The sequence below is a fragment of the Semicossyphus pulcher genome, unplaced genomic scaffold (genome assembly GCF_022749685.1).
Source record: "Semicossyphus pulcher isolate SPU_LCO1_2020_fin unplaced genomic scaffold, fSemPul1.0.p SCAF_17, whole genome shotgun sequence".
Lineage (NCBI taxonomy): Eukaryota > Metazoa > Chordata > Actinopteri > Labriformes > Labridae > Semicossyphus > Semicossyphus pulcher.
In genome coordinates, this window is record NW_027211681.1 from 8362663 (window position 1) to 8383370 (window position 20708).

General features: G+C 43.0%; 1 protein-coding gene across 4 annotated transcripts in view; it reads right to left on the reverse strand.

Annotated features, from left to right (window-relative positions):
* Positions 1 to 20708, reverse strand: part of apbb2b (amyloid beta (A4) precursor protein-binding, family B, member 2b) — a 44469-nt gene that overhangs the window by 3997 nt on the left and 19764 nt on the right. Inside the window, exons 1-14 of one of the 4 annotated variants that reach the window (XM_069665343.1) lie at positions 18334 to 18407; positions 15680 to 15924; positions 14970 to 15101; positions 14408 to 14479; positions 13454 to 13504; positions 12169 to 12254; positions 11781 to 11841; positions 8942 to 9088; positions 8228 to 8355; positions 4721 to 4835; positions 3499 to 3586; positions 2262 to 2345; positions 2051 to 2166; positions 883 to 1062 (exon numbers count right to left, since the gene is read on the reverse strand). In XM_069665343.1, the coding sequence (XP_069521444.1) occupies positions 883 to 1062; positions 2051 to 2166; positions 2262 to 2345; positions 3499 to 3586; positions 4721 to 4835; positions 8228 to 8355; positions 8942 to 9088; positions 11781 to 11841; positions 12169 to 12254; positions 13454 to 13504; positions 14408 to 14479; positions 14970 to 15101; positions 15680 to 15924; positions 18334 to 18385 (1557 nt within the window). In that variant the 5' untranslated portion in view covers positions 18386 to 18407. Of the gene's footprint in view, positions 1 to 882; positions 1063 to 2050; positions 2167 to 2261; positions 2346 to 3498; positions 3587 to 4720; positions 4836 to 5606; positions 5687 to 8227; positions 8356 to 8941; positions 9089 to 11780; positions 11842 to 12168; positions 12255 to 13453; positions 13505 to 14407; positions 14480 to 14969; positions 15102 to 15679; positions 15925 to 18333; positions 18408 to 20708 lie in introns of those variants that run through there. The other 3 variants (XM_069665342.1, XM_069665341.1, XM_069665344.1) reach the window with 3 other exon arrangements.

Sequence of the window (20708 nt, forward strand, 5' to 3'; positions counted from 1 at the left end):
GTTTTACACCAACAGAACTTTGACAGAGAGCCCCATTACAACCTGAAGAGAGCTTTTGGGTTGGATAGTATCACACCAATCTGTCAAGACTGAAAAGCCAAGATCAAACTGAACTACTAGCAAGGACATTCATTTTCAGAGAGAGGATCTAAAGATAGGGATGCACCACCAAGCTGTTTGCCTCACTGTGTGGAAGAGGCTGGGATCATTATAAGGCAAAATCAGGATTGACTTAAATATGCTTTGACACAAGGCAAAGGGTCAAGGGTGGAAGTTGAACTGGACTGTAGCCTTTGAGTTTGGCACCTGGATGCTAAACCGGCTCCCGCAGTAGAACTTCATGAACTACAAATATTGACAGGCACCGCCATCTTGCGATGGTTACGTCATTTGGAGCCAGAGCTGGTGGGTGTAGCTGCCGTAGCCACTTCCGCTAACCAAAACACACTTAAATTACTGAAAAACACAGCAAGGACTCGCACCCCAGCGTATTTAACAGCAGAACAGCTTCTTGTGTTGGTCTGAAGCAGACGTTCACAGATATGGAAACTTCAATGACTGTAGTGATTGTTTTAGTTACATCTTCTCTCGCCCTTTCTCCTCTAGTCTGCTAATCCGGAACAGATCGGCTGCAGGAGCAGTATTTGTCAACAGAGCTGTCAATCATGAAGTTAAACCTTTTTTATATCATCAAATAACTACTCAAAACTAAACTTGCAAACTAAATCAGCATGATGAGAACAAACTATAATGACAAAAACCATGTTTGAGAAAAATGTATTTGACATGTATTTTGATTTTATAGTTTGACTCATGTCCCCAGAGTGGGCTCAGTGTATTTAAGACGCGTTTTCAGCTCTCTGTGTATACTCAGTGACTCACCATGCAAGCTGCCTGAACGGCCTCCGACACACTCCCGGCGTTGGGGTCACACCAGAAGACGTGACAGTCGAAGCGATGGCCGCCGGCGTCCATGACGAAGGCAAACGTGTGCACGTCACGCCCGACGCCCATGAAAGACAGGAAACGAACGCGACACTCCACCAGCACTTCCTCTTCGTCCTGATCAGAGACATATGTGTGAGATTATTCAGAGAGTCACAGACTAGATGAGTGCATGCATGTAAAATTCACATTTAATTTTTTAAGGGATTTATTGTCCCCCCTAAGCAGGAAGAAATTACAAAACCATTGAGGGTATTTACAATAATCCAACACTTTTCTGCACCTGTGAGCATTGATTCATGTAGTTATTCAGCCGCCCTGTAAAACTCCTAATGCTAATAAACAGGTCCACTGGAGCAGCTGGACTTTAAGTGCCTCCATATTACAGTTGGAATCCATAACTTATGAAAAAGGATTTTATGTCACCTGCACGGTCAAACATTGTTAAGCCTCAACATGCAGATTTAACACAAGCAGAGAGCTGCACGTTTACTTTATTGAGCAGCAAATAAACTTTGAACTGTGGGAGTGTCTGATGGATGATGAAAGAGGATGCTTCTTTATTATGCCTTTTGAAAAGCATGCATGTATCTCCGAGTGTGTGTGATCAGATTTTGTATGGATAATAATATGTTGGGCAGCCTGGGTTTTCTAAGGGTACTAAGCCTTCCTCAAACAGTCCAAAGACATGCTTGCTGAATTAATTATTGACTCTAAATTGCCCGTAGGTGTGCCAGCCCTGTAATTGACTGGCGATCTGTCCAGGGTGTATCCCGGCCTCTCGCCAAATGTCACCTGGGATTGGCTTCAGCCCCCCTGCAAACCTCTAAGGATTGGCTGCACAGCTAAGGGTGGAAAGAATAATATTGCCAAAATTGCATTCCTGGCCTTTTATCAGTGAAATGTATTTTGAACAATGAAGTGACAAGATGGACTAGTCATACCATAGAGAGCAAGAATATAAAGAAATAAAAATCCTACCACCACTTTTTTTTTTTTGTTTGCTCACTTTTCATTGTTGCATACAGAAAGCTGAACAGTACAGAGTGAAGAAAACAGGAGGCGTTAGGGGGAGTAGTTCAGCGACAGCAGATGTGTGTCTGACCTTTTCTTTGCTGATGGTGACAGTAGCATCTGCCACATTGAGAGCTACTGGAGTCCAGTCCTCTCTGTTGGAAGAACCGATTAAACTGTCTATCGCTCCATTCAGTACGTCCATGCCTGGATCAGAGGGGGTTAAAAACAAACACAAAAATGATCATCCTAATGTAAGACACCTCAGAGTATTGAGAGTTGTGTTTGTGTGTCAGACTGACCTATTGGTCTGGCCACAGGCAGCATCCCCAGGTAGAGCACCTGGAACTTCTGCACCAGCTCTGTCTTTGGTGTGGGGAACTCTGCTGGGGAAAACCAGGCACACATTTAACAGTTGCTCATCAGCATATTCGGGTTCCTAAGTTCAGCCTGTCAGGTAAAAATCTGGACACTAAGCAATATTTTTTACTGGATGTTCTGTGAGAGATTTTGACAAGGCTACAATATGCTGAACGAGGAGTTGAACCACTCTGGTCCTTGAGTCTTTTTTATAGTTTAACCAAGTTTAACAGATGCTGACAACAGCAAAATCATAACCCCACATAACTCCATGCTGCTGTGGGCGTCCCTCCATGCAAAAAAAGTTGGGAGATTTTCTTCAGTTCTGCTTTTGAAAGATCATTTCAAAAAGATTCATGTTATAACAATTTGTTAATCAATGCATATTGTCTTTATGTAACGCTTTGGACTGGCACAGCGGATTATAATTTTACATTCTGCACTTCCTGTTTCTCATGTCTGTCAGTTTTTTTATTTAAACAGAAACAGACACGGCAGCTGTTGTATCTGACGAGCTGTCAGCAGCAAGCTGGGCTGTTTGACAGCACGAAGGTGAGGTGATGAACACTGGCACATTACGCTGGTACACTGGACCATCAACGCCTGAATCTGTGATCTGCAAACAACTGTTAAAGGCACCCTGTGGAGACTCCGACCCACAGTTCAGCTTCGGAGCAACTCTTTCACGCATAGATCCCAATTTTGTTCGTATTGTGGGCGTGCATTCAACTGAGCATGGGAGTAGGGGATACACACACCTGCCTGAGTTTCACACTTTTTAACTGATTGACAGTGAGCGGCACTGAAGCACAATGGAGCGCAGCAATGAGCCGACGCCAAGGATCAAATAGACAAACTAGTAAACAGGGATGTAAACAGTGCAGGCTTTGTAAATGTTTAATGAGGAAGGAAACGCATTCACATTTGTCAGGCTTCAGCGATACATACAACGTGTTTTGGTGCATAACAATGTAGAAAATTCCACGGGGTGCTGTTTAAAGACAAAATATACTCACAGTGATGGTTGTGGATCTTTTAAAACTTTCTAAATTATATATTTTTAATCAAACTTTTTCTGGACTATGACATCCATGCGCTTACAAATGACCTTCTAAAAGCATGCAGTGTGACACTGATAACTGCCCGCTTCTACTGATGTACTGTATGCATGACGCCTACCTTGTAAAGGGAGGTCAAGTCCTGCCTGCATCCTGTCCTGGAGAGAGCCTCCTGCCATCGCTTTGGCATTCTTTCGCTCTGTCATTATCTGAAGAAGAGACAGTAGAAGAGGAGCAAAAGCAGATACACAAGTATGAGGAAATGGCGTGTAAAAACTAAGCAGAATTGTTCAAACGTGGCAGAGACACAAGGGAGGAGGCTGAAGAGACAAAGACAAAAAAAAGTGTGAAAGTAAAAGGATGAGGGAGGGAAGAAAGATGAAAGAGCCAACAAGAAAGAGCTCAGGAAAACCTGGAGCGGTTTCACCCCTGATACTGTCATGTTTTCACCCGGGAGCGCACACACACACAAACACCCACGCATTAACCAGGTCGAACTCCTCTTTCCAAAAACAGGGTAAAAGCTTTTTTTACTGCAGTGCAACTCATAGACGCAAACGCAGACTGCCAAAACTCTCGCACACACGCGCCTAGAAACACCACACATCATTTATACATGCCCTTAATCAGAGAGTTTGTCACAACAACATCTCAGCAACCCCTGCTGTGAGCGACTCTCCGACTTTCCTTATTTTTCCTCATTTGTGTGAAAAGGCTGCATTAAACAGAATGATGCTCTGTAATATAGCGTGACTGTAAAATGTGGGACAGGTGGTATCAGCATGAAGGATGAGAAGGAGGACAAATGGCTCCTAATCCACCTTTTTCTTCTCACAAATAACATTCAGGGACACAGTTCGTTCAAGTCATTGCTCATAACAAGGTATCTGTGGGTATGGGGAGTTGTAAAAAAAAGCCCTTTAAATTCTACATAGAGCTGAATTCAGCGCCACATTACGGGTCAACATAAATCAAGGAGAGAATTAAAAGATCTTTTCTAGAATGTAATCAAAGTCCCACAGCTGTAAATGTGTTTTACTGGGAAGAGGAAAGAGTGTTCAGTGACTAAAGCAGGCACTATAAAAACACGGTTTGAAAGCGTTTCTTCTCAACCTTTTTGCATTCATCTGTATTCATCTATGGGTTACATGCAGTGCAGAGAAAGCTCTGTGATCACTGCGATTCATCTCAGTTTGATTGTAAAATTAAACGTGATCGTCAGCACCCCTGCTGAGTGAAACTTTCTTCCAACAAGTTGGAGCTCCACTCGAGTCTATTTGCCAAATCTCAACTTGTTCATGTTTCCCTGGAGCCTCCTCCTCCCTCCAGCCTGAAGCACTCACCCGGGAGCAGATCTCATGCAGGCTGGTGGCGATGGCTTTGGCTGGTGTGTCACAGCGGAACACATGACATTTCAGGATCCTGGTGTTTTTATCCCTCGCCACATATGCAAAGTCCCTGGGAGAGAGGAAAACACAGGGTAAGATGAAGCAAACTACAAAACCAAACTAAAAAACTAGTTTAGGTACACAGACGGATGAGGGATGAATTGACCTTTATCAGTCTGATGAATACAGGACACACACACACAAGCACACACACAAAGGTCGATGGACCCCAGAAATCGATAAAGCAGCGTGATGCAAGAGGGAGTAGAATGAGTGACAGCGGGGAAGAACTTTTCTCTGGGCTCAGTGGAGCCCAAAACAATTCAAGTCTGCTGAAAGAGATTGGATGAAAAGAAGAAGAAACAGAGAGAGGGGAGGAGAGAAAATGAAGACATGGAGGAAGAGGAAATATAAAAGCTGATTTACGTCATTCTGAAACCCATTTTAAATAACTTTGTCACAGCTGTTTTCTCTAGTATGTCGTGCAATAGGAAACACAGGCCTGAGGGTTAACAAGATTTCTGAGGCCAGCCCCTTGGGGAGAGAAGATTCCTGTTTGTGTGTTTTTGTCTGTGCATGTGCATGTGTGTGTGTGTGTGTGTGTGCATACTTAAAACGATTCTTGTAGACAGAGAAGGATAGAGGAGGTCACCTTCACTTGGTACATCTTTGTGTGTGTGTGTGTGTGTGTGTGTGTGCACAATGCTACGGTACATCAAGGGCTACTTTGAACATGAGGAAAAAAAATGAGACACTGAGGAAATTAAACAATAAGGCGCGACAGAGATGGTGGAGAGATACCGTAGGAGGGCGGAGGAATGAAAGCAAGGAATGTGTTTACCTCTCTCTGAGTCCGAGGAAGCAAGGGAGGAAAGAAAGACAGTTAGTAGAAGAAAGGAGAAAAAAAAATCCATCATAGCAAACCTCCTACAGGGGGGACAAGAGGCACAGAGGTGGAAAACAGGCACTCATACACACTAACACGCTGAGTTTCATACTCTGCTCTGCCAGAACCACTTCCCATTTAACTGCTTCAGGAGGAGTGCAGAAAATGCAGGTGTGTACATGTGGGTTGACAGGGTGTAGTGCAGGTCAAAGCAGCAATGCAAACACAACCTTGAGGTTAATATAAATAAAAAATGATTGAAATTAAGCAACTTATGAGAGGGGAAAAGAATAGCTGGACGGAATTAGGTTTAATTGGTGGCTGATGGTTTGTGGGTAAAAGAAATAAAGGAAATAAGCTCGGGTAAAAACAAGAAGATACATGACGAGGAGACAGAGGAGTAAGGAAGACAGGTGAAAGAATGAGAGAGGAAATTGGAAGTGAACTGCAACACTGTACACGACAAAGATAAAAGAGTACAGACGGCAGCAGATGAGGAGGGAAGATAAAAGTCAGAGGAAAGAGGGGGAGTGAGAGGAGTAAAAGGGGAGTGATATCTCATTTCTAATATAATCTTATCATCATGCGGATGTCCCTGAAAATGTCAAGGTTGCTGTGGGAATCTGTAATCTCTGAGGTGGTAATGAGTTTCATGGCACATGGGGAGAAGGGGGAGGTACTGGGGGTACCGTTCTTATACTGACACGACCACTCCAGTCTATTACAAGGGGTGTAAGCGTGTGTGAGCTGGAGAGGGAAAATCACAGCTACAACCAGGTTTAGATATGACACGGTGTCTTCTGTCTTTAAAGCAAAAAGTCAAACATAAATAAGTAAATTAAAAAATGCAGCACTGCAAACAACTACTTTACATTTAACATGACTCCTCGATCAACTACTACGGTTTTTGTGATTAACCCTTGCCACTAACCACCAAACAAACACCCACAATCTGTTTTCACACTCCACTTGACTTCCTCCAAAATCGTGACACGCTCACCCCGGCTGTAAAAATCAAACCACACACTACCTGCTCAGCATCATCACCCAGAGACTGAAGGCCTGTCGCTGTATCTTTCTTTTCCTGCGACTTTCTAATCAAACAGCAGGCTCTGTTGCACAGGTAAGATAAATGATGAATATGAAACATTCAAATATACTCACAGTGGTTTCTTTCCCTATTCTGGCAGGTAATCCTGTCCACAGGAGCGTCTTTACACACTCTTTACACCTCCTATTCCTGGTGATACTGCAGGCGCGACACACTCCTCACCCTGTCTGCTCCACAGCCAGTGAGCACTAACCATACCTTCCCCTCTGGCAGCTTCATCACCCTCTCTCCCTCTCTCCTGCCAAAACCCCCCCTCCTTCTCCCCCTCCTCCTCCTCCTCCTCCCTTTAACCATCTCCTCCTCCTCCTCATCTTCCCTCTGCTGCAGCTGAGGTATTCCCACTGCTCCGACTCTCCTGTTTTATGTAGATGTGGATGGTAGAACTTAAATCTCAAGGCTAAGAAAACACACGTTAAAAATCTTACATAAAAAAACATACACACTGCTGCGTGTGTGTGTGTGTGTGTGTGTGTGTGTGAATGACAAGAGGAGAGAGAGCCCTGAGGCAACAGAGTTCTGCAGTTCTGCATGTGCCAAGAGCTTTCAGTCTTGCCTCTTTTCCTGAGTGCACTCATGCTTGTGTGTGTGTGTGTGTGTGTGTGTGTGTGTGTGTGTGTGTGTGTGTGTGTGTGTGTGTGTGTGTGTGCGCCCGGGTGTGTGTGTGTGTGTGTGTGTGGGTACATACATGTGCATGCATGTGCTAGCTCAAATTATACAACAGAACCAACCTCTCTGGTCCTCATTACCAGGTGCTGCCTGATAACCTACATTTACTTTCTCCTGGTGCATTTAGCAGCAGTGTAGAGCGCCCCTTACTGGTCATCCAGTGCTACTACCGCACTGTGTTTGCTGTATACTGTACTAAAATTGAGGTTAAAATAAAACCTTAAATAATTTATCATTCATTTGCTTTTATTTACACTTTTAGGATCAGAAATAACAAAGTAAGGCGTTTCTCTGCACAACACCAGCCTGCTGCTGTGCATGAATTTGTCTTTCATGACGCCCACTGTGCTGAGCTGAGGTGAAAGCGAGGGACTGATCGCCAGGTGGGAAAGAGAATAAAGGCCGTTCTCCCTCTCATCCTCTCCTTTGTGCGGATGAATTAATCTTTCATTAGCATCCCTTCATCATCAATCATTAACTGCTCTCCTCTGCCTGTCACCAGGCGACCGTCTGCTGCCCTCAATTGATACTCTGACCTTTTACTGAGTGTGTTTGACGCATCATTGACACTGGTGACCAATCAATCAATTAAAAGTGGTTAATAACTAAAACTTAACAAGAAAAGCCTCAATGAGTCGATAACACTGGGATAATTACACCACAGGAATGTTTTGAAGCATGGTATGCATCCTGAGAAAATCACAACATGACATCTTATAAAGATTAGAAAAGAGAAGAAACATTAGATTGATCCATTTTTAAGGACATTAAAAGAAAATATAAATGCCAATAGACTAACCTGCCGTTGTCTCGGCCAACGCCCCACACCCGGATACTTGCGATTGGCTGAGAGTGAAGCACACTGCGGTCCATGGGGTCGACCAGGTTCAGCATATTGTTCTCCAGCAGCAGGTACATGTCCTTCCCCTGAGCACACACACACACACACAAATTCTTCAGATCTCATTTCAAAAACATGCAACACTTATTTCCTGCAGCTCAAGATGTTGCAAAGAAAATTGTCCTTTGAAAAGGTCAGGTGCTTTCTTTTACTTGCAGATAAAGTGTGTTTGACTCTGTGTGCATGTATGGTGTGCAGGAGTGTGTGCGAGTGCGTGAATCTAAATAAATTATCAAACCTTTAAAAGAGGGGGAGGAAGATGAAAGGTTATTGAAAAAGGGATGAAGCTCTCTCCCTCTCTGTGCTGTCGCTTCACATTAAATTCAACCAGTGCACAGAGAGGGAAAGACTTCCTAACACTGCTTCACTTTCTTCTTTTCACTCTCCCCTCCTGCCTCCATCTTTTGACAAACATTTGAGAAGACATTTGCCCAGGCTAGCTTCTGTTGCGCTTTTCTTTGCTCCGCCTTTACCTTTTGATTTTTAATTTTTAATATAATTCCTGGCTTACTACAAGCACTCCTGCTATCCAAATCATTTGTTTGTGTGTCTTTACGTGTAAATTAAAGGTTGACAAGCTTGTAGTTGTTTGAAACAGTGTCTCTTCCTCACCTCTCCCCAGATGCCGACGGTGTCTCTGATGTCATTCTTGCAGTAGGACAGCTGTCGGATGCAGTTGTTTACAGCCACGCTGCTCTTTCCAGGAGCCAGGTCCTCCTCAGCCATCTCCACCCATCCCAGAGAGCGCACTGCAAAACACTGGAACAAACACCAGGGCCAGGACACTGTTAAATTATACAGCTCAGTACTTACACATATCAAGACATTTTGGTTTCAGACTCTAATAAGGTTTAAAGATCATTTTTTTGAAGGCAGCACGTGTAAATTGAACTCAAATAAAAAAAGATTAACACATAGTTTAACAGAGAAGGACAACAGAATATGGGGGTAGATAAGAGGGGTGGAAAAGAAGAGACCAAGAGAGGAGAGAAACATTCGTGTGTCCTCATCAAGTATTCATTCGATTTCAAGCAGTCCATTCAGAAAGTACTTTGCAGAGCACAGAGAGACGTGATAAAGGAGGTCAGAGAGAAACAGTGAAACTAGTTCACATTAGCACAACATGAAATTGATTAATTCATTATTAAATTGATTCATTTATGTATGTGTTTATTGTTTCTACTGTGGACACCGGGAGTTATAATTGTTGAAAAGTAGAAAAGGGGTAGTAAACTTCATCCTACTCCTTTACAAACATGTACTGTTCGCTTTGTGTTGAATATGGCAGTGGATTTTTTTTTTTCAATCTACTTTTATTTTAGCATGTTTGAAATAAAGATGTCAATCAATCAATCCAACATGAGGAAAACCTGCCATTTGCATTGACACTGTTCAGTATTGCAATGGTGAAATGTCTGCTAATGTTGTCCTGAACATGCTTAAGTGTTGGAGTTCAAAAATCTCATCCTGCTTTCTTTAACAGTCATGTATCACTCATTTTAATTTTTGGCCCTGGAAACGGCACCAAAGGCAGCGTGCAATTAATCACTTCGTCTGCCAGCGGTTTCAGGCATTAAAAACGACTATATAAAAATAATCAATCTTGTCGCTGATTGTCTGGTTTGCTTTTGTAGGTCATAAAGAGACATCATAAATAATTGAAGTCTGTTTCATAAAAGAACTCCTCACAGAAGCTTTAAACTGTTCTGCATTCTTCAAAAAAATGTTTTATTATTATTATTAAAAAGTACCTGTGTGTGAAACACGTCTCTCCTAATTCCAAAACCATTTCAAACTGCAGAAGTTCTGTTTTAACCTGTTCAACAGCCACGTCTTTCCTTCCTCTGCCATCATTCTAACTAACCTTACATCATGTATTGTTAGCCATAGTTATGGATATGGATCAAATGATCATATCAAAATTGATTAAAGTTTATCCGAGTGTCTTTTTTAAGCAGAAGGAGGACAAACCGAAGAGTTTAACTGTTTAACAGCACAACATACAGTGCCATAATGTCTGTTTGCTGATGACTTCAAGCTTAGTTGGGCTGACAGGTGTTTGGCATTTACTACACGCATACAAATGCAGACCATATGCAAGGACTCACACATGTGCAGACATGCATACACACAGTAACTCCCAAATGATCCTCTCTCAATGTTGTCAGAAGTCTGGTGAAGACTGTGTCACAGATTCAGACCAGCAGGTGGTAGCAGCTACATGACACATCCGCCGTCTGTTTCTTGGTATTCTGTGTTCTAATGTTTTAATCCTCGTTTATCTGGATGGCAGCCGTGTGTGTGCTGCGGTTATCTGCTGTTTTCTGCACCTTGATGATAGAAAATCATGTTTGTTCTTCCTCCGTAAAAAAGGGGCATTACAATCTTGTTCCTCTAGTGGCATATTCTGCTGGAAGTTATGCGTGTGTGGTGTGTGTCAGAGTGTGCTACCGGACCAGATGCCCTGACTGTAGGTCTGTGTTTGTGTCTGTTATTCATCACAGTGTCACTGTTGCTAAGGATTGTGTAGTTCTGCCAGACAACAGAGAGGGAAACAGACATTAGACAGCCAAATCAGCTCCACGTCATCGGGCTGATTGTTGGCTTTCAACTCTAATCTGTGATGACTTTGCTCTATTCAGCCGTGCTCCTTGGGAGCGTCACACACACACCTTGGTATGTATTTTAGCCTTCCTGTAATCTGCAATGCAATGCAATTAGATCAGATAAATAATTCATCTGTTCTTTTGTTTAACTATTTGGATTCTAAATTAATTTATATCTTGTGATGACATTTGCAGGTAAAAGTCTCAGCTGAATGGAAAGGGCATTCTACTGATTAATATCTTTCATTGACCCCTCATCAAAATCTTTAAATGTCTCATTTGAATCTTAGCTTTGAATGTTTAAGAGGCCTTTTAATCAACGCAACACCGTGCAGCATTAAACTGCACTTCTCGGCTCTCACCACTTGGAGGCAGTGTTGTTTAGATATTACTCACTGGGATGAAAGCACAGGCAGCCACTGTGGTCAACATAAACAACACCATAAACAAACAGGCCGAGAACATAAACAGACTGAAGCATACACACAGCACCATTTCAAGGCAAGAAGCCACGAGTGCTGGGAATGTTGATTCTATTCGTCTGTGTTTAAAGGAAGCATTAGAAACACATAAATAAAAGTGTTGAGTAAGTAACTTCAGATTGGGCAGAAGACGACATTAGACGAGGGCTACTCACTCTATCTATCTCTGTATAGTCGTTTCCAGTTTACACAAAGGCAACACAAAGAAGTCAAAATACACCTTTTAAACATTTAGAAATTTAAAGCTACTATCTAAATGTGTTTTAGCATATGCATTACAATAGCTGCAGAAGCACAGCTTAAAAAGAAGAACAGTTATAATGCAGGCTCTGACCTGAACTGATATAGTAAAAGGCTCCTTACCTTTGCTTCTGGGTCACTGTTGACGCTGCTCGACTCCTCTTCTTCCACTGCTGGACGGTTCCTGAAAAGAAAAGGTACAAAAAAAAGCAGGATGTAGTTATAAGATTAGCATTCTGCCAGCATTACAATTTTAACTTCACTAACAAGGTTCCTGCACTGCGTTTGAAGGCTACAGGCAGTCATTACACTAATAGAGAACATGGAGGCATTTCCTGAGTACAGGAACCAACTTCCTGCTTTGACTGACCTCATTTAACTCCAACACTGATTAAACACAAGATAAAAGAAACTAACTAAGCAATGTGAGGGCAGTAGGAGATGTAGCTTGCAGGGATTAAAGCACTGAGGTAGATTTTTGCGTCTGTATGTGTCTGTACAGGTATTCCACCTTAGCTTGAGCGATGCATAGCGAAGCGTAGCGCCCTCAAACTCCTTCAGGCTGGGGTCAGGGTTCACCGTGGCCGCCTGCAGGTCCTGGTGCACACAGGAGACATCATTAGAGGGAGCAAAACAAGTTCAGTACAAACATTTTTTGGCCAAAAGGCAACCACCTTAAAGCCCCTTTCACACATGTAACCTGTAATGTTGTCTGGGTTTGGCAGCGGTTGTTCACAATAGGCTCCTATATGAAGAAAACTCCATGAAGACTTATCCAACAGGACAAAACAATCCCAGACAGATAAGAGCCTTGTACTTTATTTTAGGTACTTTGTAGTTGCATGGCAATGCAGTTTAAATGATGCAGATTCATTTTGAGAACCTTTTATCAATGCAAGATATGTAATATACAATGTTCTTATAACAGCATCAACATTTACTACTGTGTCCTTTCGGGTTTAACACACTGAAAATAGCTTGTGAGTAGAGAACTTTTGCGCACATTTTCAGATGATGTAACATCCCGCTGTCACAGAAAACGTCATGCTCTCTTCATGATTCAATGCATTCCTCTGTAAGATCAACATACTGTACAACACATGTGGAACTCCTGAAAGCATTTTATGCTTTTCATGGGGAATGTTCATGCTTTTGCTCGAGCTCGAGCTGCGGCAGATTTCCAGAACCTCACCACCTCGCTGCCTGAGCATATTAAACAAATATCACATTGGCTCCTGTTCCAGCACGACACCGACATATATAACTGCCATAACATCCAGTGGTTACATGGCATGTGGGAGAGGGGCTAAGAGAGGGACACAAACCTGGCAGACACCAAATGTAAATATTTTGACCCCACATAGTGTATACCAGCATGCATCCACATGTGGGCGGAAACTACTTTGCTGGATGGAGAAATGGCGTCGGTGTGTTATGTGTAATGGGGCATGCTGCATTAAGAAGAGAAGTTCACATGTAGTATGTAAACACACACACACACACTTGTGTGTGCAAACATATTCAGGTTTGTGTCATCAGGAAGTTAAGAAAACTGTATTTTAGCGATGGAAGTACAGAAAGAAACATCCTGTTGAGTTTGTTGCTGCAGCCAAATAAAAGATGTTTTAAAGATCAGGCATGACACAATGCTGTGGGTGGTGCAGTTACATTTATGTTGAAGCATCTGCCACACATGCTTTTGCCAGGCAGTGAATGTGTAGCACATAATGCATAAATGCACACACTCAAAGAGTGGTGAGAAAAAGACTCATTGACGTTGAGTGCATTATACTTGCCTTCCACACTTCACTATCAATCTTTCCGCCAAAATCACTCCACACCTGTTTCTACATACAGCATTAAAAACACACGCACACACACATGTAGGTGGGGCAAAGATTGGGGGTCAAAGGTGGAGGGGGGCAAGGGGAAGAAAGAAAGAACAAGGCTGTTAGCTAACTAGCTCACCCCACACGGAGTGTCTGTTGCAATAAGGAGCGACTCAGCAAAACATTTCTCAGATGAAAATCTGTGAACGGAGACTTTAAAATGCTTTCTCTGATCTCTCGTGCTCCTATTGAACATCCACCTCCCTGCTGAGAATCTATTGATTCTTAATTAGTAGAATATGAACAGTGCAGACATAGAGAGCAGTCAGTACTTATTTTGAAAGTTATGCTTTTACTTTTGTTTTTCTTTACTAAAGCATGTGGATCTGAAATGGATCATACATTGTGTTTTAATTTTTACAACAAAACTACAGTCCTATTTTTAGTACAACTACAATCCAGAAAAGGTGAAGGTGAAGCTTTAAGAATAAACAGATAAGAAGGCAAGTGGACTTGTGTTCTAAACATATAGCAACTAAACCTTAGTGTTTGCTATGTTACATATAATAATATTGCACATGAATGCACACAAACCTGTAAGTCTATTGCATAAGAAACCACTTTAAGATCAAAGTTTTAGTTGTATTTAAAATCAGCTGGCTGGATTACACAGCCATACCAAATCAAAACAAGTAACTGTTCAAATAACCACCGACTGCACTGTATGTGATACAGGTATAAAAACATACACACTAATAAATGTCCACATACATATGCCATCAGTTTTTCTATCTGTGCCACACACACATTTACGCACAGAAAGAACATATAAGCAAAACACAAGGCTGTTAAGCCAAAAGAGAAGAGGAGGGTTGAGTGAGAAAGAGCACATAGCATGGGAAAATGTTTAAAACATCATACCTTGTCCTCATCCTCCTGATGCTGAGAGAGACACTCTTGATCGGGCATCCCCTGTAGAGATGTGGAACGAGGCTACGGAGAGAAAGAGTGGGAGCGTGAGAGCTGACAGGACACCATGTTTCAGCTCTTGTGTCACAGGCTAACGCTCCAGTATTCTGCAGATAGATGTGCCAGAACTTCACTCTGGCACGTCTATCTGTCACCATCAGTCCATTGTCACTGGATCAATATTTTATCTACACCACGCTCCTCTCCATCAATCCACTCTCCTCTCTCAATTTCCCTCCATCATTCTGCTTGATTGAATGATTGACTGACAGACTCTGTGTGCTCGCTCTCCTGTATTCCACAGTCAGACCGTAGTACTTATGGTCCTTTCTCTGTCACAGATGTCTCGTTGCATATTTCAGCCGATCCTCAGCTAATCTCAATCAGGACTAAAGAAACGCGGATACACAACTGGATAAATAGCCTGCCCTATCTGAAATGATCACACACTTCTTACAAAATATGCCACGGAAGGTAAGAACAACAAAACACAGAAGAACTTTTGGTAACTTACAAAGTAGCAGCTGTTGACAAATCCACATGTGGTGAGGGTGGGCTCAAAAGAGGGAAGAGGCTCCACCGAGCTGTCAGAGGTCGTGCTGCCCGAGTGAGTAGACGCCCTGAAGAAGATCTCTGCCTGGCACGACTACAAGCACACACACACACACACACACACACACACACACACAACAGCAGTTATTACAAACTGCTTTATTGAATACATTTTCATCTGTGTGAACTGATATATTACTGACACTTCACAAAAATGAGTGGCTATTCAGGGGAATTAAGGAATTGGCTACATCCCCTTGTAAAGAGCCTCACTAAATACAATGTATTGAGTTTCTTTAAAGCATTAAGCTACTTAGATCGTGGAGATAATACTCTCAGAAGACGCACACTGAATTCTGATTTAAAATTTTCAACATAAAGTCACTTGTCAGTTTATTTGGTACATCTAGCCAAAGCTTGAGCTGTCTAATACATCTGAGTGTATAATATGCACAGCTTATTTTCCCTATATTAAATTTCTGCTGTGTGCAGCTTTTGTTGATTTATGCCCATCACAATGGATGACTATGGACTGTACTCCAACCACAATTTTAGCCTTTGATAATCTCACAGTTAAACAGAACAGTTAGAGATGTAAGCAAAGTAAACAAAACAAAAAGCTAAATCTCTTAGACCTTAAACGCTCATCAGGGTCCCTTTATTGTCTCTTACCTCATGGTCAGGAGTGGGAGAGGGGCTGAGGGAACCCAGGGAGTGTTTACGTGGTGTTGAGGCTGCGTGGTCGTCCAGGGCCTGGGTCTCCGTCTGTCCAGAGGGTGCTGGGCGGGTGGCGGGCCTCTCCCACTGGGTGGTGCCTGTAGGAATGTGCCAGTAGTAGATACCGGCCATGTCTGTGATCTTCTTCCATCCTGGAGGCAGATCAGGGTCTGTCTGGAACGACTGCTCACTCCAGATATCTGGTAGAAAAACACAAACATTTAGATTGTTTATTTGTCAGTTTTATCAATTTACACTTGTGGATGAATGTATACCCAAACCTCTGCGAATGCATATAAACACTCAATATTTATTTTTTCTTCTGTATGATTACATTTCTTTGCTCAATGGAAGTAAACCCTCCTGAACAAAATCGACAGCTGAGTGGGATTAACCAGCATCTGCTGCAGCTGTCACATAACAGCCGTGTCTTTCCAACTGAGTTAAACGTGTTAAGCACTGTTGTTGCGCTTGTGCAACACTCCCACACACATACTTTAACATTTTCTAATAAAACATATCACACTGGCACATAGCAACTCCCAAATACACACACACAAACACGCTCAGATACAAGCATTCCTCTCACTTTGAGAACAGTTGAACAGATGTTCGATACAGTCACAAGGGTCGCTCAAGGGAGAATTTAAATATTTATAATTCTTTGACATGAAACAAATGAGGACTTGTTATTGTATTATTCTTTCACCCTTGTAATTGTATCAACTTCCTCTCGGAGATCAGTTTCATACAAATCTCCTCTCCCATTTCCATGGGTGTGCGATCTATGATACGATCATCAATCAGAAGATATGTCCAAAGTACAATAACATAGAAATGGGTGGATTACCAGCTGTCGGTTATGTTGTCACAAGACAGATCGTCACAAATATTCAGGCTAACGTGAGGAAATAAGTCCATTCCACTCTGCTACAGCAACAAGAAATAGATTCTATGCTGAGTCTGCATAGACTTTTCTGTAACACGACCAACATCAAAATCAAAACAGATGAGATCGAATGTTTTTGAGGACACAAGAAAACCACACAAGGCTAAAATGAGGGATCAAGTCCTTTGAGTCAGATTCAGAGGGAAGGACCTTGCAGAAAGAAATGGTACAAACACTTCATATTCCCTCCCATTTATGGCTGTTTGTTTTACTTACACATTCTATAGATTTTGGCATACTGGCTCAGTATTTATGGATGCATTTAAAGTGAATCCTCCTTTCAATCACAGACCACAGCAGCAGTGTACAAAGCAGATGGCTTTTAACAGTCACATATACACATTGTACATACACACGCACACAGAGCTTAAATCACTGTTTCTTCTCTCACTCCTAAACTAAATGGCATCTCGTCTTAGGGTTGCAGAAGGACACACACACACACACACACACACACACACAAGCAGAATTATTGATGGCATCTTTGTGTGTGAGAAGAAGTTGTTGTAGTTGCAGAGGTAGTAAAAATGGTCCAACACTGCTTTAGGTGGTGTAGCAACTCGTAAAGATGATACAAGCTCTGAGGAAGTGGTCAACTGAAGCTGTTTGTATTCCTCCTTAGTTGTGTGTGTGTCGATGTGTGCTTATGCTTATGCACAAAGATTCCTTAAACTGCTGACCATGCTGACGAAACACAGCCCATGGGCCTGTCGCCACGACGGCAGGCCGTATGTCATCATGGCGACTTGGTCGGTCCAGATTGAGAAGCAATTCAGACACACACACAGACACACACACACACGCAGAGACAAGTCATCAACACTTTGGTTTATTTAATGGAACAATCGGCCGGAAAGCTTAGCAAAATGTGCACATACGTTCCAGAAAAAACAGACATCTCTTGGGGCTTAAGACTGTGCTTTAGTGCAATGGGCTGTGAAGCAATGCCTTCTGGGAGTTGCAGTCTTTTATGAACAAAAAAATTAGGTCAGAGCAAATGAACTACAACATAGGAAGGGAGAGGGAAGATGGTGACAGAGAATTGGGATCCAGTATGAGATGAACAGACTGCTGGATGGAGATAAAAGCATGTGCGTACACACACAGGAGGAGAGGGGGGGGGGGGGGGGGGGGGAGCTTTGGCTGTCGAGTGTTACCCTCTGCAAACACATTGTGGAATTGCAAGGAAAATCTTAAGCATGCCAACACCGAGTCTCGCAACTTTCATCCCTCTATGCAGCTCATGGAAATGTGCCACCACAGCAGAGCTACGTAGCAGTTAGCCTCGGTTAGCATGCAGCTCCATGCCAGAGCAGAGTTGAGCAGAGGGGGAGGGGAGAGCAGTTTGCTACTGGAGCAAAACACACACATGCACATGCACTCTGTAGCAAACGACACCATACATATACACATCACCAGACGGAAACATATTCAGTCATAACACACAAACAAATGCAGCATGCGCAGACCACAGATTCTCGTGTCAGATACTAAAAAAGCATTACAGAGACAAACTTCATCTCTCTGAATGGAAGAAACTAACACACCATGCTTGTGCCCCTACACACACACACACACACACACACACACACACACACACACATGGACAAACTTTAACCCCACATGGTAGTTACCAGCCAACTCCGACAGATGCACCTACCCTCGTAATTGACAATCACAATGGCCAGCATGTAGTCTTTCCCCAGCATCATAGTTAGCTAGCTGCCTCTCATACAGCAACAGCCAATGCTGTTACCAAAGAGAGAACCCCAGACAGAGAGAGAGAGAGAGAGAGAGAGTGAGAGAAAGAAGGAGAGAGAGAGAGAGAGGAGAGAGAAGGGGACACTGCAACAGAGGGGGTGAGGAGAAAAAGAGAGAAGAGAGGAAAGAGAGAGAGGGGGAGACACATTGAGGCAGGGAGGCATGACGTAAAAAGAGAGGTATCGACGAGGGGGAGAAAAGAGTGAATGAGGGGGGAGTGCGAGCGAGAAAAGAGAGATAGAGAGGTTGTGTCTCCCCTGCAGCTGAGCTATGTTTGCTGTTGTTGTCTCTCCTTCCATTATCTGGAGCCTCAACAACAACAGCAGCTCAAATAAGCCTGCCCTCCCTTTTCCTGTCCTAAAACAAACATACATGCAAACGATAAATTTGGAACACTCCTCCTTATCACTTCCTCCCTCCTTTTTCAGCTTCCCAATAGTCTCCCTTAGTTGCCCTGGTAACCCCCAGATCATCTTTCATTCAGAATCATAACCAGTGCAGGAGTAAGGAGGACAGGGAGAGAGACATAAAGCAGGGCTAGTAAAGTGAGAAAAGGTGTTAATGAGGACGACGTTGATAAACTACAGGTGGGAAAATAAAAGTTTACATGTTGCGGACCTGCACTCATCCGCATTCACATCATGTTTCCCTGCATGTGTTACTATGCATGCTGCTGTGTGAGAATGCAAGGCACATCTTTAAATGGCCCTCCTAAACTCAGCCTGTGTGTCTGTGTGTGTGTGTTTTGGCTCCTATATGTGAAAGCAGTGTCGTATGGGTCCTCTAACCCGCAACATCCACAGAGGAATCTGACACACACCTGGGAAAACAACACAGTTTTGTCAATACGAGAGAGGGAGAGAGAGAGAGAGAGAGAGAGAGCGGAGGAGACACACAGCAGTATGGATGGCTATGAGTTAGATATCGATAAATCCAACATGAATGATGCCTGTAGCATGATTAAACGGCTCTTCAGCTTCAGCTAACTTAGAGGATAATATGTCTTAACTGGAGACTACAGTCATGCAAACCCATACTTTTTGTCCCCCTTCTTACGCCCAATAAAACACACACACACACACACACACACACACACACACACACACACTCACACACACACAAAACACAGACAACACACAGACCTACAGGAAATCAGGAGAAAAGAACATATTGAAAGTTGATTCTCCCTCAATGGTTTAGTTTCAGATCATCAGAGGGCGCAGCAACAACAGTGCAGCATTCAGGCGGACAAGCTGCTGGTAATCATACTTGCAGAGAGATGAAATACACAGATGCTCAGAGACTTCAATTCAAAAGGGACGGTGAGTCATCAGAGAGATGGAGGAGAAGCATTCAGGGAGTGAAAAAAAAAGCAGCGACGAGGCTCAGAGCCCTGCGACTCTCACAGGCAGAGCATGGTTTACAGCTGAGCTCATGTCAGAGGTCGAGGCTGCTGCTCTAAACGAGATGGATGTGTTTCATATAACTTACAGAACAGCACAAAGCAGAGAGCTTTAAGGGCCTGATTAAACTACACAGCCAGGTTTTTACATAACGCTGACAAAGAAGTACAATGAGTTTAACAGACCTTGTGCAGAGGTAGGCAACAAGCGACTTTAAGAAAGAGGAGGCCCACAACTGAGGGGAGGACACCCACAGGACAGATTCATTTAAATTCCTTGTAAATATCATATATGTATATATATTTCTGAAACAATTAAGGATTAGCCAATTACAGGAGAATACGCAGCAGCCATTTTTACAATCAAGTGACTGTTTTCAAGCAAAAATGATTTTAAAAAACAGCTTTATTTTTACTTACTTGATAATTAACATCACATCATTAGTTGTAAACCTCATCTATACAAATATAAACTAGGTCAAAACTTATTATGTTGCTGACCGCATCAGGTCAATGTGCGCTTTTGTAGGCTATGTGTTACAACGACTGTCCTTATGAGGCCGATGACAACGTGTTTGAAAGCTGGTGCGCGCTGCGGACGTAGGTGAGGACAGCAGACAAGCAGCGGAGGAGCAGCCCCGCCTACTCCCCGAACAAAGTATCCAGAGCCGCATAGACAGAGAGTCGAGTCAGTGGAGGTCCAATATGCTCCATGATCCACCATTGCAATGTTGCAACTCTCTCTCTCTATGGCTGTGAAAGTACCGTCAATCAGTCAGTCAGTCAGTCAGTTACTTACTCAGTCAGTCACATACAGACCCATGTGTAGGGCTGACCCCGACAGTCAGCCAAAAAGACAGTATGTCTGGCTG